The sequence below is a fragment of the Varanus komodoensis genome, unplaced genomic scaffold (assembly GCF_004798865.1).
Source record: "Varanus komodoensis strain SLA01 unplaced genomic scaffold, ASM479886v1 scaffold23, whole genome shotgun sequence".
In the NCBI taxonomy this organism is placed as follows: domain Eukaryota; kingdom Metazoa; phylum Chordata; class Lepidosauria; order Squamata; family Varanidae; genus Varanus; species Varanus komodoensis.
Genome location: NW_025335627.1, coordinates 1242209 through 1260658, shown reverse-complemented (window position 1 = coordinate 1260658; position 18450 = coordinate 1242209). Strand labels below are relative to the sequence as shown.

General features: G+C 45.0%; 1 protein-coding gene across 14 annotated transcripts in view; it reads right to left on the bottom strand.

Annotated features, from left to right (window-relative positions):
* Positions 1–18450, bottom strand: part of HDAC4 (histone deacetylase 4) — a 261456-nt gene that overhangs the window by 88052 nt on the left and 154954 nt on the right. For all 14 annotated transcript variants that reach the window (XM_044431666.1, XM_044431678.1, XM_044431663.1 and 11 more), the window contains one exon: positions 11287–11473. In XM_044431666.1, coding sequence (XP_044287601.1) covers positions 11287–11473 — 187 coding nt within the window. The remainder of the gene's footprint in view (positions 1–11286; positions 11474–18450) is intronic.

The window sequence follows — 18450 nt, the reverse complement described above, 5'->3', positions numbered from 1 at the left end:
GCCATGCCCTGGCTGCATGTTTCGATTATGAGGGGGGGTTACAACAGGCTTAGATACTGTGTGTAGTACTACGGAGAGACTCCAGGGTGGAACTACAGAATGGGTTGGAGGATGCAGTTTCTTCAGCCCTTTCATAAACCAACAAGATAGGTGTGAGAAAAGATAGTATGTCTCTCAGTCAGACTGTGGAAGGAAGATATCACCAACAAATATACTCATATGGATATGGGTTTTAGCCCCGAGACAGACAGCAAGTGCAAGAATTTTAAAATGTTTGCAACTGATCTGGAAGAGGGATCGAATCAATGGAGTGAAGCAAATTGTTTGAACTTTGCCCCTTTGGTAAGATAGGATTTTCTCATGTTAGGTTTAAGGAGCTGAACCGAAGTCAGTGGGACAGTTGGAAGCACTGTCTCAGGATTAACCATGCTGTCAATCAGAGTTTATGAACATGGGGTGAACAATGCTCCCATGCGCTAGAGTCAGCAAGTCTGGTATTTGGAGTAGACGTTTGTAAGGTGTTGTTGGAGAGGTGCAGAAGTGACAGGAATCACAGTTGTCTCGGCTACCATGGGGTGACCAAGATGGCTTGAGTATGATTGGCTTTCATCTTTGTGATGGTTCTTGTGATCAGGGGGAATGGTGGGAAAGTGTAATAGAAGGCACTGTTCCATTGTATGCAGAAAGCATCCCCTTTCGAATGATGTCCAATTCCTGCCCTTGAAGAGTAATCCTTGCCTGCCACATTCCTCTCCATAGCAAAGAGGTCCATTGTTAGCCAGCCCCAGTTTTTGAAAATGTCTCTCAGAACTCACTGGGTGAGTTCCCATTTGGGTGGCTGGTGTACAGAGTGGCTCAAGCATCTGCAGTGGTATTGTCTGTACTGACTATGTGGATGGCAACGAGTGTAAATTTTGATAGCCTGACGTGTGAGAGATGGTGAATTTGTTCCCCCCTGGTTGTTGATATAAAACACAGCTGTGGTGTCGTCCAAAACAGCCTGGACATAGTTGTCAGAAAGGAAGTTTTGAAAGGCTACCAGTCCTTTAAAGATTTCCAATAGTTCCAAATAGTTGACATGTCATCTCCGTTCCAGAGCAGACCATGCTCCTTGGGTCATGAGTCCTTTGCAGGGGGTGCTCCATCCCATGAGCAACTCATCTGTGTTAATCATGACTATCGGTTCCGTCAGCTGGAATGGCAAGTCCTGAGACAGATGAGTTTCTTGAGTCCACCATGCGAGGCTGGCACGTATCATGATTGGAACAGTGAGTCGCTTTCCTGAAGAGTCATGTTCCAAATGAAAGGTCTTAAGGAACCAAAACTACAGAAGTCACATACACAGTCTGATGAGCTGCCCTATTGACACAGTCAAAGCATATGCACAAGTACTTGTTGGATTTGTTTTGCTGACACTTGAGTTGGATCTGATCATTGATGCTAAGTGCACCAGTTTGTCCATGTGGTCTTTGGGCAGATATACCTGAGTCGATTGAGAGTCCAGCACTGCTCTGATGTAGTGAATGGTCTGCAGGGGAACGAGAATGGATTTTTTCTAGATTAATACATAACCTGAAGTTCTCCAAAGCAAAGCAAGTGTCCTTAATAGATTTAGTGAGAGATTGTTTGGGGTCTGCCACGATAAGCCAATCATCTAAGTAAGGGTAAATGTGTGAGTTTTAAATTGGCACACACTTGTGCCATACATTGAGTGAACACTCTTGGAGCAGTGGAGAGTTTGAGTGACAACACTGTGAATTCATAAGGCTCCATCCTAATTTTAAACCGTAGGAAGTGTCAGTAATTAGGATGTATGGCAATGTGAAAATAAGCATTCTTCAAATCAATGGAGGTGAGCCAGTCCCCTTCTTTTAATAGCACCATTATCAATTGAAGAGAAACTATATGAAATTTCTTATGGGCACATGTACTGGTTCACTATTCTTAGGTCTAGTATCGGCCGCCAATCACCATTCTTCTTCAGTACCATAAAATATTGAGAGTAGAACCCACCCAGTCCGATACACTGGGTGGATGGGCCCTTTTGCTAGTAAAGAAGAGCTCTCTTCCATCACACTAGGTTATGGAGCAGTTGTGCAGACTGATCTGATAGGCGGTACAGTCTAAAACTCGATTTTGTAGCCCTCTCTTATGAGGGAAAGCACCAGTTAGATGTGAAAGATTCCCAGGTGGCTGCATGATGGTTCAAACAGTCTCCAAATTGGTAGGTGGTTGATTCTAGAGGGCTAGTTTGTGCCACCTGTCATTGCTGTCTCTTATCCCCTTCTGGATACCTCTTAGGTTGGCTGGGGTTCCTTCTGTATGGGTGGCCCTGGGAATGGCTGAAATACTAATGGCGTTGGTTAGTAGGTTGTTGCCTACCTGGTGGTGCATAATACAGAGTCTAACAGTTCCATGGCCACTTACATTGTTGAGACAGATGGAATCCGATCCACATCTGCTGAGCAGTCAGCCTCGTCTTCTGGATGGTGCCCAGACACTCATCAGTTCAAGCATGAAAGAGGCCCTCTCCATCAAATGGCATCAACTCTATACACAACCGTGTCCCCTGTGGGAGATTCATTGCCCAAAGCCATGCATGTTGTAAGGTTACCACACCAACTAGAGTCCTTGAGTCACAATTGATGTGGTGGCATTCTATGGTGATTTGCTGCTTGGACAGCTGAATGCCCTCAGCAAGGAAGACTCTGGCAAGTTCCCTATGCTGGTGTGGGAGAAAAGCTGCCAGAGCCTCCATCTTCCGCCATAAAGGGTCTGGTATCTCCCCATCATCACCTCATAATTCGATATGCAGCAGCCCAGGCCCATCACTGAGTAGATGTGGCGTGTCATCATGTCAAGGCATCGACCTTCCCTGTCTGTTGGTGCAGAATGGGCACACTGTTGCCTTCCCTGTGTTAACTCCATGATCATGGAGTTCAGGTGAAGAAGATGGAGCAAAAAGAGAATATCCTGCTCCTGGACTCTGTATATCCCCTCAAGACTGCAATGTCAGATGACGATGGTTAGGGATCTCCCAGGGCTCTCATGGCCTTCAGTAGGGCAGGAATAAATGGGATTGCTATTGGAACAGCATCCTCTGAACAGATGAGGTCATAAACTATATTCTCAGTCTGCTCAGTTTATTGTTGAACTTGTATTCCAAGAGACTTCGCCATACGTAGGACTTGTGCTGACAAATAGCCCATGCTTTCTCCTGGAAATCCCTGACCCTGAGCTGAAATTATGTCATCTGGAGATGTGGAGACCAGTTCGGCCACTTCAGAAGTGTCAGAGTCCATACAGTCCATGTCCGTAGAGTCAGTGCCAGAAAACAGAGATCATCTCTAATGCTGTTCCTGTTGAGATGTGCTGGGTTCCTGCTCTTGTCAATGGATGGCTCTTGGTGGTGACCAACAACAGTGAGTGGCCATGGGTGGATCTGGCCATCAATACTGACAAGTATCTGCCATCGGGTAACACAGGTATCCAGGACAGTACTGTCCTGGACCAGGGAACCGAAAGGGTTAGGGTTCAGCATCACCTTATTGCAATAGTCAGTTATTTATGGTGGGAAATGCACTCATTTTTCTGGAGCGGCAGAATGATGTAACAGATTTAAAATAAATTTCTCCTTTGGAAAATTACCTGTCATCACAAGTGGTTCGAATGGCTTGGCATTAAGGACCTATGGAACATCCAACAAACTCTATACTAATATTAAAAATTGAACTTGAGCAAGATCTTATACAGTTCCAAAGATAGCAGATGTAAAAAGGTACAAAAATGTCTACTAAGGGATGAGATGCAGAGATGGGTAGCAGATTTACCCTACAGGGAAGGAAGATAAATGGCAAACAACATGACTGGAATAAAACAAAGTCCTGATCAGTAGCAAAGTAGAAAAACAATGCACGTAAGAACATTTCACCGTTGGCTTGTAAATGCTTGTCCAGAAATCATTAAACATCATGGACTGAAGGGGTGGAAAACAGATGCTCCATATATGTGAACTGAAGTCTAGATCTGTATTGTGATTTGTTCTCTTGTGATCAAGTTTGATATTGATGCAAGCTGGCAATATTTTTACATTTTTTAATTTTAAAAATGTATTTTAAGTGTGATTTTACTATTATTTAAATATTTATTTGGAAATGGCTTGGGCAGGTTTAAATACACTTGGCAGTATACAAATGGTACAAATAAATGTGGAAGTTGAAAGAGAAAGGTAAACCAGTGTTGCCTTAACCACCATGAAATGATCAGGATCTATTCACCTTTACCTTTGCTGGCACTCTTGTTATAAGCAGGGAATGCAAAAAAAGATAAAATAGCATTTACATCCACTGAAAGTCAAAAACCATTGACCACTGCATTGACCATACAGGCAAACAAGAACATATCTGAAATGCCTCAAGGTGAAATAGTTTTGCAAGGACTATTCTGTTCCACTCCCATTTGTGAGAAATGGAGTAGGTTCAGCTCAGCTGGTCACCTAAGATGCTGTCCAACCTAGCAATGTACACTGCAAGCAGGTCAAAGATCCCAAGGGTTAGCTTGACCTAGAGAAGAGATTTTGTACAACTCTGCTTGTTCAAGTGGCTACTTATGTTGCAAGTCTGACACCTGAATCAAGTGACCTTTGGGCTTAGTACTGAAAGTTTGCAGAAACTTCCTGATTACCAGCAACTCCAAGAAATTGATGCAACATTCAGGTTCCACCTTGGTCCACACCCCTAGAACCTCACACTGTGACTGAAGTCCTAACAAAGATGAATCTGTGGTAAGAGTCCAAGATGGGGAAATCTGGAGAAACAGGAGTCTCACACCTAGATTGGAAATGTCTATCCACCATCCTTATAAGTCACTTCCTGGGGAACACGGAGACAAATATCCCAGAGGAGCTGAATGCCCAGACAAACCAGTTCTGGAGCACCTTCATCCTCAAGCTTGAAAAAGACACCACCATATCACCATCATCAGTCCCAGTAACTATTGAGCCTGCACCATGTGTAGAATTTTCTGATCAGGTAACTCTCCTACATGGTATTTCAATGATGATGCATGGTCTGACAAGAGGAATTCTCAGCCCACATAGAATCCGACTGCCCTGATTAACTGGATTCTCTGTGTTGGCTTTAGGTGGGAGTTTTCTAAATTCAGGTAGAGATCAAGGTCCCACACAAAATGACACATTAAAGAGACACTCCTTCCTTGTACTACCAGCAGAAAGCCATCAATATAGGGGTAAGCACCATTCGTGGAATTAAAAGGTGAATTCCCACCATAGTCATGCTGTGAAGACTCTCAGTGTAGTGGGGCACTTTAAGAGCAAAACCTGAAAATAGTTTCCTTTGAACCTGATGGCAAAGCTCTGCTATTTCTGATTGATGACAACATGGAAACATGTATCTTTCAGATCCACACATGTGAACCAGTCCTCTTTTCTGTCGGACTGGGAAAATGGATGTCAATGTGACTCTCTGGAACCACATGGAGGAGATCCAGATCAGGGCCCTCAACTGACCTTCCTCCTTGGGATCAGTTAAGTGTCTTTATGAATCTGATGCACTGCAACATGCTCTACTGTACCTTTCATTAGGAGGGTTCCTACTTGCAATGCCTGTGGACTGATGGAAATGATAGGAGGAATAGCATTAAACTCAATTCTGTAATCTTCTAGTATGCTGGAAAAGAGTCAGGATTCTGATGTAGTATGTGTCCAGTAGAAACGGAGCCAGAGGAGTTCCAGAACGGAGGTCACATAAAGAAGACCAAAGGAGGAAATGGGGGTAATCAAAGGTGGCATCTATCATTGTTGTCCTGCTAGGACCATGGAACTTGGAAGTTATATACTGCCAATTCGGTGCTAAGATTGATGGCTGGAAAAAGGACTGACCAGCAAGGACCATGATTACTCAGAGGACAGTTGCCAAAAACAGCTACTCCATTCATAAGAAGTGGGTGGTCCCAATTCTAGATGCCCAATGGCATTTTTTGCTTTCTGCATCAAGTCCATGGCACCATCCAATTTTGAATTAAACAGGGAAGTATACTGAAGTAGACCGATAGAATAGATGCAAGCATGATGCCTCAAGGCTATTTGATAATTACACTGACATCACAGTTGACCTGATATTTTATTGGGTTTATTTGCTGGCAGAAGAGCTTCATGGCCTCACTTTGAAAAGCTCTGCCAATTCCCTCTTGTCCTGATGGAGGATCTCAAATAAGGTTCCCACTTTTTTTCCACAAGAAGAGTTGATAGTGCAACAGCACCACTTGATAATTAGAAACTTGCAAGCCCAGGACCACTAACTAGTAAATCCAGCAGCCCATTAACTAATTTGCATTATGACAGAGTTTGGTGGCAGGTACGCAAATAGGAAGCCAGTGTCTTTCTCTTACATCCTATACACACCTTCTAGTCTTTTGACATTGTTCCCATAGAGGGAAACTTTCAGGATTGCTGGATAACAAGAGTTGATGTTGCTATGTGTACCACTGTTGAACATAGGGTCTTTCACCCTTGCAACTGACTGCTAAGCTTCTAGGCAAAGGGACTGCATCATAGGGAGCACCTGTCCTGAAAACCAGCCCATGTCTTCCAAAGAGGAAACCAGGTTCTGATCGCCCACTTCCACAACCAGTGATGACGGACATGGTAACTAGGGAAAAGAAGTAAGTTCAATTTGATTGATAATCAACACTGACCCTTGGAAGCAATGAATGGAACATGCTTTTCCATCCAACACCTAGGCTTTTGAACTAGTGAGGTGGTGGCCAAGCAAAAGCTCAGGAGTAGCATGGGAAAAGGTTGAATGGACAATCTGTGTCTACTGTGGTAATAGTGGCCAAACTTAGGACTGATACCAGCAGGTGGTGCCATGCTGCATGTTGACCATGGCTGCAGGATTAGAAGAGGCACCAGGAACAATCTTTGGTTTGACAGAGGATGAGAAGTATAGTCAGTAGTGTGAAGTGCTAGCAAGAGAAGAAATTCCAGGATACCAAGGACAATCATGGTAATAGTCATCCAGTGTCTGCCCACATACTCAGACTGCAGCTCATTCCAATTGTAGTTACACTGTGTTGTTACATCCCTTTTAAACTGCCTACTTCAGTGTGAAAGCGGTAATCAGGATCTCTATCCAGAATGCTTGCATAACCTACAAATATGGTCTCTCCAACTTAAGAAGCTGGCTTGACAACATGAAATCTAGAGATCCTTTCTGATAAGGGGACAGGTGAGCACAGTGTAAGGCTATCAGTCCTAGAGTCAACTGGTTTGCAAGACTTTGCCAGAGCCAACAATCTCTTTCCGATTTCACTTTTTGAAGTGGATGTAGGGATGTACGGAAGTGCTAAAACCTGCTAAGTCTATGGAAACAGGGCAGGTCAGGAAAGGCCAGTCTACTGTGGAATCCATGGATTAGATTCTTAGAAATGTGAACTCCCTGGAGTTCATTACAGATTTTTCCAATATCCTAGATGAGATAGGTACAGGATCTTGCATAGGGTCCATCCCTAGTACCAATTTTGTAAGTTGGGCTCAAAGTGGTAATGGTGAATTGAGCAAGGAACACTGATATAGATAACCAAGACTGATACCTAACCCATAACCAACCTGACTGCTGTCTTCTTTTTATATCTTCTTGAGCTCCAGAAAGGGCTGTTGTGCTTTGGCTTTTTGCAATAGCTCCTTGCTACCATCAGCTTCAATAACTAGCAAGGTATGGGTTGATATGGCCAAAATGGAGAAGAAGCAGTCTCCAACCCGTAAAGGCCAGTATGAGAATACAAGGGTCTTAGAGGCCTCAAGAAGGGTGTCCTTTGTTACTCATGCAATTTTGAAGGCTTTTTACCACAAAACAGCCTGAACCCTGCCAGAGCAACTATGCCCTGTGTCCTACTCCTAGGCAGAAAAGATACAAGGAGTGCCCATCAGGAGGAAATTTACCGTCACACTGGACACATTTCCAAAATTGGGACCTCAGGGCTCTCGTTCATAGTCAACCATAAAGATCATAAATGGAAATTAAAAGAAAATTTTTCAGCAGTCATAATATGAATAGTAAGCAATGGGAGAATTTCTCTATGGGCCTACCACAATTGCAGATGAAATATAACTGAAGGAATAGATATGAACCCAATGAGGATGCACACTGGGATAACTGGGGACTGTTCCTACCAAAACGTCCTTAGCTATCTACTGAATTTCCTGAACTTGAGTATTAGTACATTCTAACTATGGGTAGTCCTAAAATCAGAAGAAAAAAAAACAGTTTTGTGAACTCAGACATAATGGGAATGGGAAGTCAGACGTAATGGGAATATAAAAATGAGATGGTATGTGGTACAAGCCCAAGGCTGAGTACTGCTCATTCTCATTATTCTAAACGCGCAATCTTTCCCAACCAGTCAGTGGTCATACGGGGCTGGGAAGACAAAGTTGTACACCAACTTACCTGGCTACTGGAAAGGCTGTTTGAATGTTACATTTGAACTGAGCATGTATGTTATATATATTTGCTGAAATCAATGTAATGTAGGATATGCTTGGAGCAAGCGCCATTGAACATAGTGCAGGGGTCTCAAACTCGTAGCCCGCGGGCCAATTGCTGGGATGGGCGGGGCACAGGGGAGGGGCCCTGCGGCCTTCAAAGCGCCGACGGCACCCGGGCCGGCCGCGGGATGAGCAGCCCACCACCACCACAGTGGTGAAATACGTGATGTGGCCCAGCCTCACCCAGACTCTACTTCCAGAGGCCCCCAGGTAAGTTGAGTTTGAGACCCCTGACATAGTGGAATTTATTTCTGAATGAACATGCACAGTCAACAGTGGGACATAATACTATGGTACCTCAGCTCACAAACGCCTTGGTTCACAACTAAATTGGGTTGCGAACAAAAATTTCATGAAAATTTTGACTTGGGTCACAAACTCGGCATTGGGTGGTGACCAAGATTGCAGCCATCTCCCTCCCCGCCCCAAGTGGGGAGATGGCCACAATCACAGTTGTGTTCATGCAGGGAAGACGTGCGTGATCATGGGTGCACTCCTGCAGGAAAGACGGGCGCAATCTCGGCCCTCCCCCACCCCAACCAGCATGATCACGGCCCTCTTCCCGCCGCTCGAGTGGGGAGATGGCCACTATCACAGTCGTGTTCATGTAGGGAAGACATGCGTGATCACGGCTGTGCTGCACCCGTCTTTCCTGCAGGAGCATGCCCATGTCAGGATTTCTTTGCGAAGCACCATCCCAACATAACTGTAACAAACAGAGTGTTGAATCTGATGAACGATAACGTGGTCTCTCATTTCTGGAGGGTAGATGCAGCGCAGGAAAAAACAAGATTTTTCACCAAAATTGACCTTCCAGCTACGAGACAAAGAAGAGAAGAAACCCCTGAAAGAGACCTCCCCAATGTCCTTATGGAGGGGAACTCTCCCTCAAAACAATAACCGCCCCCACCTAGGTTAGTGTTCTCCACTGTACTGTACTTTGTTACTTTGTTGTTCTTTGTTTCAAATTTTTCTGATTAAAAAAAATAGTTACAGAACAGATTAACCTTATTTACATTGAACCTTGTGGGGAAATTTGACTTGGCTCACGACCAAAAATTGGCTCACAACCACATTCGGAGGGGCCAGAATGAATTAACCTTATTTACATTGAATCTTATGGGGAAATTTGACTTGGGTCACAAACAATTTGGATCACAACCAGAGTCGTGGAACGGATCAAGTTCATGAGCCAAGGTACCACTGTATAAGGTAAAAATATACCTTTGTGGTGCTTTGTATCACTATCTTGTCACATTGCAGGCATGTTACTAAAATTCTCTAGTACATATATGACATATATATTTTCCTAAAGAAAGTAGTGTTGAATTTGCTTATGGAGAAACCTACTCTAGGTCCAATGGTTTCTGCTGTCTCATTATCCTGGTTCTCTCAATGACTTCTGACAACCTTCAGCCATGTTAAACATTTGGATTGTTTATCTTGATTGGACTTTGGAGTCATAGTATCATGATGGTTCTAGTCCAGGGGTCCTCAAATGTTTCAACAGGGGGCCAGTTGACTGGGTGCGGGCCGCCAAAGCAGTGCGGGCGGGGGGGTGCGGGCCGATGCGGGTCCAAAACAATCTCCATGCAAGCAAGCCACCGCCAGGTACGTGCACAGCAAGGCAGCGGCTTGCTCACGCGGAGATCGTTTTCTCCGAGCGAGTCCAAAACAATCTCCACGTGAACAAGCCGCCGCCTTGCCTGACTGTGTGTGTGCACGCGCGGTGAGCCCTAAACCTCTGAGGATCTGGCCCGTGGGCCATAGTTTGAGGACCCATGTTCTAGTCCTTCTTGGAGGACTGAGCTAAAGTGGTGGTGCTGTTTCACCCCAACCACTGTTTTAAAACAGTGACGGGTAATCGTTTTTCTGTTGAGGCCACATATTGCTGGCAAACTCTGTCACTCTTTTTCTCTTTCTTCATGCAACCCTTTTTTGCTTTTCTCCCTCCTCATTCCCACAGACTGGGTGGCCAGGGAACTGAAGCAATGTTCTTGCCAGAGGTCTTAACTGATGGGATGCCAAGAGCTTTTGAAATTAGGCTGAAGGGCTAATTGTTCAGTGCTGGTCTATAGCGTACCACAAAGTTCTGTCTTGTCTTTCCCCCATGCTTTTCATCACCTATGAAACCACTAGAGAAAGTCATCCAACAGTTTGGATTGAATGCAGGGGATACTTTGCTATACCTTTCCTTTCCAGCTACTGATTCTAGGGAGGTTGTAGAATTCCTGAACTATTGTTTGGAGGCAGTTTTAGGATGGATGGGGACAAAGAAGCTATGTCCTAGTCCAGATGGAGGTGCTGTAGGTAGGCAAATCAGGTACTCCGAATAAAGGTTGACAGCTAGTTTTAAATGAGTTTGCAGTCCCTCTAAATGACAGAATGTACAGCTTGGGAGTTCTGCACATGTTGCTAACTGGGGAAGCTAAGATGTTGGAGACAGCATTTTCAGAGCTTTTGATTCTAATGCTTTTTCTTTTTCTTATCACTCAGTCCTTGTTGTTCCATAATCTACTGGGATTGTGGACAGGGAAGGACTGTTTATGGCAACGTAACCTTTAAAAGGATATTCTGACCTCCGTAACTATTACACAGATAGGGAATACATGTGTAAGACTAAACAAGGTAACACCCCCTCCTCTACAAACACACACACACAACAACAACCCTGAACACATAGTGTTGCATGATACTGTGAGAACAGGTTTTCAAATTACCTGTTGTGAACTGGGGCTTACAGGGTGGCTCCTGAACAGACATGGGGAAGTTGGCAGAGGCAGGAGAAGACTGGGCTCGGGAAAGTGGTCGATGCCCTCCAAAGGACACTGAAATGCCAGCAGCTTCCATGGATGCCTGGTAGTTCCTCAGCTGATGAATGCGTTGCTGCTCCAATAGAAGGGCTTGCTGTTAGGGAGGATGAATTTTCGTTATGGCTTCAAGAACTGAACAATGCATTTCATAATTTGCATCGCAGTTACTGCTTTCTTTCTGACAGTAAACAATTACTTTACCTTACTTTACTAGCCAGCTACTTTATTTAATCTATCTATCTTTAATCTGTCTATGCCACTTGTTTGTACCTTAAAAAGTCTCTCAATTTTTTATGCCCTATAACCTTCTGCCAGGTTTCAAAGCTGTAATTCTTAAACTTGAAAATCACAATTTGGCCAGAATGATAGGGTTTTATTATTGTTATTATTTTTATTATTATTATAACATTTCTATGCTAAAAAGTTCTATTTTAGCACCCTATCTCTTTAGCACCCTATTTCTCTTAAGTTATAAGAGAAAGGGTTACCACATTCTGAAGTAGGCATAATTTCTATGTGATGGCATAACATAAAAGTCTTCAACTGATGGATGAAACCTAGGATGTGCCACCTCCACCATCACATGCAGAGATGGTAGAGATGGTAAATAGGCAGGTTGCTTACCTGTAACTATCATTCTTAGAGTGGTCATCCATGTATTCACACATTATGGGTGCTGTGCCTGCGCGGTGCCTGTTGCCAGGAGGATTTACTATCTTTAATGGTTTTTGGTGGGAACTCCGCGCCTTCCCCCCCACAACAGTATAAATGGCCAGAGTGCCCACCCTTTCCCCAGTCAGCTGAAGACCATCCATTCACCCCCAGGTGGAGTTGGCCGGTATTGAATCCAACACACAAGGGACAAAGAAATAGAAACAAAATACATACACACATACATACATATAGTATATCTAGAGGTATAGTATACCCAGTCACCGACATCAAGTGGGGCCAGTGGGAGGGTTGTGTGAATGCATGGATGACCACTCGGAAAATGACTGTTACAGGTAAGCCACCTGCCTTTCTTCATCGTGGTCTCCGTGCATTACACATTATGGGTGATTAACAAGCTTACCACACCCAGAAGCGGGACGGTGTCGTCACTGGAGAACTGTGGAGAGGATGGCACAGCCAAAGGAGCAATCCTGTCTGGCCTTGACGTCTAAGCGGTGGTGCTTTGTGAAAGTGCACAGAGTAGACCATGTGGCCGCTTTGCAGATATCTTGCAAGGGGATGCCTGCACGGAGGGCAGAAGCAGCAGCAACAGCTCTTATGGAGTGTCCTTTTGGAGTAACAGGTAAATCCAGTTTTGAAAGGTGATAAGCCAGTTCAATTGTCTTGACGATCCATTTCGAAAGTCTTTGAGTACTAATGGGAGCTAGCTCCCTTGTCGTGTTGAGTAATTGACAAAAAGCCGTTTGGTTTTCCTGAATGACTCAGTTCGGGATCAATAGAAGGCTAAACATCGACAGATGTCCAGGCTATGTAGAGAGTACTCGATCGATGTCAACATAGCAGGGAAATAGGCAGGTAGAACAATGTCCTGATTAAGATGAAAAGAAGTCGCAACCTTGAGCAGGAAGGCTGGATTGGTGTGGACTACTTTCTCCTTGTGGAAGTTTAGGTATGGAAGACACGAAGGGCACACAGTTTGCTGGCTCTTTTGGATGAAGTAATAGCTACTAAAAATGCTGTTTTCCAAGTGAGAAGGCAGAGATCCGTTGTAGCTAGTGGCTCAAATTGAGGCTTAGTGAGAGCCTTTAGGACGACAGAGAGGCTCCACATCGGGACTACTGATCAGGTCAGTGGTTGAAGGTTTTGCAGTCCTTGTAGGCATCGATGCACAAGGAAATGCAAGAATACAGATGAACCTCCAATGCACCCTCGATGATGCGAGATAGCTGTGATATACACCTTAGTGGAAGAAGGGTTAAGACCTCCATGGTGTAACGAGAGTAGAAATTTTAGAATGTTTTCAATGGTAGCAGATTGAGGTAGAAATTGGTTAGCAGCAGCAAAGGAAGTGAAGCACCTCCATTTCGCACTATAGGAACATTGTGTGGTTGGTCGTAGTGCAGACAGAAGAATAAGCTGTATATCAGGATGAAAGTTGGTTGGGTCCAAGGAAGATGTGGATACCAAGGTCGATCCTGAAGGCAGTATCGGTATGGAAAGTTCTGATGCTGTAGGCACAGCTGTAGAAGAAGCAGGCGTTGATCCCAAAGAAGGTGAATACATCGAATCTGAGGAGACCGTCGGTATCAAAGCAGGAGGAACAGTCAATGAACAAGCCAGGCAGTGAGATTTAGAGAATGTAGGTCTGGATGTTGTATGCATTCCTGAGTGAAAAGATGAGGAACTTGAGGTAGGTGAAGAAAATTGTTGTGTGACAGTTGGAGAAGAGTGGGGAACCATGACTGACGGGACCACCAAGGGGTGATGAGAATTCCATGGCCATCGTCTTGTCGGATTTTGGCTATGGGCCTTGCTATTAGCGGTATCGGTGGAACACATGGAAGAATTTGTTCTCCCACAAAATCATGAGTGCATCCCTGACCGAATCCAGGCCGATGCCCACTCTGGAGCAGTATATCCTGCAGATGGAGTTATCATAAGTCACAAACAAGTCTATGTCTGGAGTTGAAACAGATGTTGAAAAACTTGTCGATCTAGTTCCCACTCATGCATTGTTGACATGTGTCTGCTGAGAGAGTTGGCTTCCTCACTGTCGGTGCCTGCAAGATAGACAGCTCGAGGAGTATTCCTATGGGCAATGCACCAGTTCCACATGCAAAGGGTGAGGTGTGTCAACAGTACCGACTTCATACGGCCCTGTTCGTTTATGTAGAACACGGTCACCAGATTGTCCAACGCTATGTGCACCATGCGGTCTGGTAGGATGATTTGGAAGGAACACAGTGCTTTGAAGACTACCGGCAATTCCAGGTAGTTGGTGTGCCTGGTGGTTTCGTGTCCATGCCAGGTGCCTTGGGTCTGAAGAGACGGACAATGGGCACCCCATCCAGTCAGGGAAATGTCGGTACAGTGTCACGGTCGGTTCCAGTGCATGGCATGTAATTCCACAGGAGAGATTGGTATCAGTCATCCACCAGGACAAGGTCTAGAGGACTGAGTGCAGAGGTTGTAGTAGCCAGTTCAGTCGATCGCGTCTGGGTGGAAACTGTGATTGAACCAGAGCTGCAAAGGTCTCATTCGCAGCCTTGCATTCAGCACCACCGATGCTGTGGATGCCATGTGAACAAGCACTTACTGGCTCAAGTGTGCAGAGACATTCCATTGGACAGTGATACATTGGATTGAAGAAAGCAGTCTTTCCTCTTGGTCCCAAGGAAGGAAGGCTCGTGTGCGTAAAGTCTAGACATGCTCCGATGAAACTGATGACCTGAGAAGGGACGAGGGACAATTTCTCAGTATTAATACAGAGTCCAAGTCGATCTGGCAGGGAACAGACAGTATTGATGGAAGCCAAAAGGTCAGGGATGTGAACCAATCCTCTTTTCTGAGTAACGGGAGTATATTCTGGAGTGTAGTCACTCTGATTTTTTAAAATATATTTATTGACCCCATGCAAGTCTAGAATGGGGCATAGCCCACCGTCTTGTTTTGGTACCATAAAGTACCTGGAGTAGAAACCGTGCAGTCCTTCCGAGCTATGAAGTTTACGAATCGCTCCCTTACGAAGCAGCTCAGTGACTTCATCCAGGAGGGCTTGAGAGGCTGCAGTATACCGGATCAGGCTGGAAGGTGGCACAGTCTCAAAAACGATTTTATATCCATGTTCTACAATGGTAAGAACCAACCTATCAGATGGGACTCCCAGATGGGGAGTCAGCTTTTCAGCCAGTCCTCAAAAGGGAGACGGGAAGGTAGGTTAAAGGATTGCAGAGAGGTTTGTGCATCCTATCAGCATTGCCGTTTGTCAGCCTCTGGTTGGTGCCTAGGTTGCTGGTATCGAGGCACATTTTGTCTTCTCTGTTGTCTTCGGCCATACTGCTGGCATCCCATGAGGTATGGCTGGTGGTAGGGCTGGTATCAGTACTGGGACCTGGTCCACGGCCACTTATGTCTCTGCTGCAAAGAATTTTCCATGCATTGTGCTGTTGGTTGAGTTTTGTGGATATTTTCAAGTTTGTCATCTGTCTTCGCACTGAATAGTCCAGAGCTGTCAAATGGCATATTCTTGATGCATTGTTTAGTTTCTTGAGGTAGATTTCCGGATCTCATCCTGGCATGATGGTGAAGGGCTATGGCACTGAGAGCCCTGGAGTCACAATCACCATGATGTCTCGCTGTGTTTAGTTGTTGTCTGGACAGCTGCATTGCCTCCCTGATGAATAAGCAGGCCAGCTCCCTTTGCTGGTTCGGGAGGTATGCAGCGAGGGACTCGATCTTTTGCCAAAGGAAAAATTGGTAACGGGCCATGGTGGCCTTGTAACTGGAGATCCGTAGACCAAGTCCCATTGCAGCACAGATCCGGTAAGACATCATGTCAATTTTTCTGCCTTCTTTATCAGCCGGAGTTGAATGTTCCCTGGTTTGCCTGCCTTGCGAAGACTCAATGACTACTGAATTCGGCTGTGGGTGTTTAAGCAGGAACTGAATGTTTTGCTCCCAAACTTTATACATCACCTCTAAACGTCTAGAGGTGGCATGTGGGTGATTTGGGAGCTGCCAGGTGTCAGTCATTGCCTGTCAGAGGGTGGTGATAAATGGCAGGGTGATGAATGAAGAGTCTTCTTTATGCACAATGTCATAGATATTATCTTGATTGGCATCTGTGTGATGTTGAATGTCTATCTCCAGTGACTTTGTCATCCATGAGAATAGCTTGGAAAAGCAACCGTGGGAGTTGTCCGGAGACCCTGGACCTTGGGTGGAGATTGCGGCATTGGGAAAGGTGGAGGTTTGATGAGAGTCCCCCAAATCCAAATCGGATTGATAAGGTGAACTAGATGAGGACCCGTCAGGAGATGTTGGTGGATGGGTGAGAGCCTCATCAGAATTTGATGAAGTGTCCCTCAGTACAGAGTGAGGGGTGGAGTGATGGGGACACATTGGTGGTCATGGGTAGTATCCGTGTGGGGGGTAGAAATCCCATGAGTAGGGCCAATCAAAGTGGTCGGGGTCAAATTCTCCATAGGGTAGAGGGACCCAGTACCTCAATGGTTGTAGTGTGGGAGCCTGGGGTGGTAAGAGGGAGGAGGGGCACTGAGGTGCCCTCGGAAAACCCTCCGGAGATATCAGCATTAGAGTTGGCGATGCACAGGTGGTTGGTATGGTCGTGATTGAGGAGGAGATTCCTGGATCTCGGCATCAAACATGGATTCTCTGGTCAAGGGATCGGAATGCTCGGGACTTGAAGGTGCCGAGATGGTAATCCATAGTGGTGACACTGGTGGAGTCATCTGCATGACGGATTGGTGGATTGATGGTTCAACTGGAACTAAGATTGGGACCGAGATCAAAGCAGCAATTGGGTCAGAGTGGGACACTTCGTCATGTTTTTTGTGCCTGCACTCAGATTTGTCGGGTTTGTCCTTCTTTGCTTTGGTTTTGACGATCCCTCGGACCTTACATGTTTCCTCTTCTCCTACTGTTTTCAAGGAGGAGAATGTGAGGAGCGCTTTCCCACCCTTGCTGGTGAGATCCCCTTTGGATGAGCGAGGAGGGAGGGCTTTTGACGGACCCGAAGGTGTGGAAGAGCTGGCCTCAGCCGAGACCTGCTTCATAGCGACCAGAGCTTGGTCCCATAGCATTTTGTGCAACCTATTCTCACAGTTCTTGTGAGCCTACCTGGTGAATGACTGGCAGTGGCTGCACTTATCGGTTCTGTGCCCTTCTTCAAGGCAGAGAAGGCACAGATCATGAGGATCAGTGGGAGACATTTTGGCTCCACACTTTGAGCAATTACGGAAGGCCACCCGCTGTGCCATTGAGAGAAAGAAGAGAGAAGACGGCAGAGGTAGTTTGGGAAGAGGATGATAGAAGGTTTTAAAAAAAAATTGGGGGGTTGGGAAGGGGTAAGGGGAAGTGGGGATAGAACAAGAAATAAAGGTAGGGGTTTGGAAAGGGTGAACATGAGTTGGGGGCTATAAAGTAGAGGAAGAGAAAAATTGTAAAGATTTGGAAGAGTACGATTGAAAAGAGGAGGAGATATGGCGAAGAAAAAAAAGCTGGAGGCACGGCAAACAATGGTTGCAAGCAGACTGGGGAAGGGGCGAGCACTCTGACCATTTATACTGCAGGGGGGAGGGCACAGAGTTCCTGCCAAAAACCATAAAGGCTAGTAAATCTTCCCAGCAACAGGCACGGTGCAGGCGCAGCACCCATAATGTGTGATGCATGGAGACCACAATGAAGAAGGAAAGGAGAAACATTGTAAAGAGAGACTGGGATAAAGGAGTAATAGAAAAGCTATGTACATGAATGGATGCACAGAACATAGAAAAATTAGCAGATTTTCAAAATTAAAATGGTTTTTAAAATTAAAATGGATTCATAGGTTCAAGATAATTGTGGATCTGCTATAGTTTCAGACTGTTCTACTAAGCAAACAAACATTTGAATTTAAATTAGAGGTTTTCCTGTGACACCATTATTGATGCTGAGAAGATTCAAAATACAACTCAATTATGCACAAGAATCATTTATAGCTTGGCAAAGATTTATCTCAATGTACATGAAATTATTGATAATCCATACATCTTTAAAAATGAATCAAACACAAAGTCCTTTCGAAAAAAGGAGAATCCAGCTCAAGTGTTCTTCAGGAGCTGACACACTGCCTCAATAAATACCAGCTATGAGGGTTCATGGATGTGATTCATACACAATGGAAAGATGTGCATCATTTCTCACTCAAAACCAAAATGTTCCACCTCTCCATGCAAGACCAGATTGCACACCATCCTTCAGGAAAAGAAGACCATCCTTCTATTTCAGACATAAGAAAGTACAGGGACAGGAAATGAAAGACCTGAAAGGCTTAATGTTCTTCTTCTACAGTGGAAGCAGTTAAGTGAGACAAAGCAAGTACCTCTCTTATGAGCT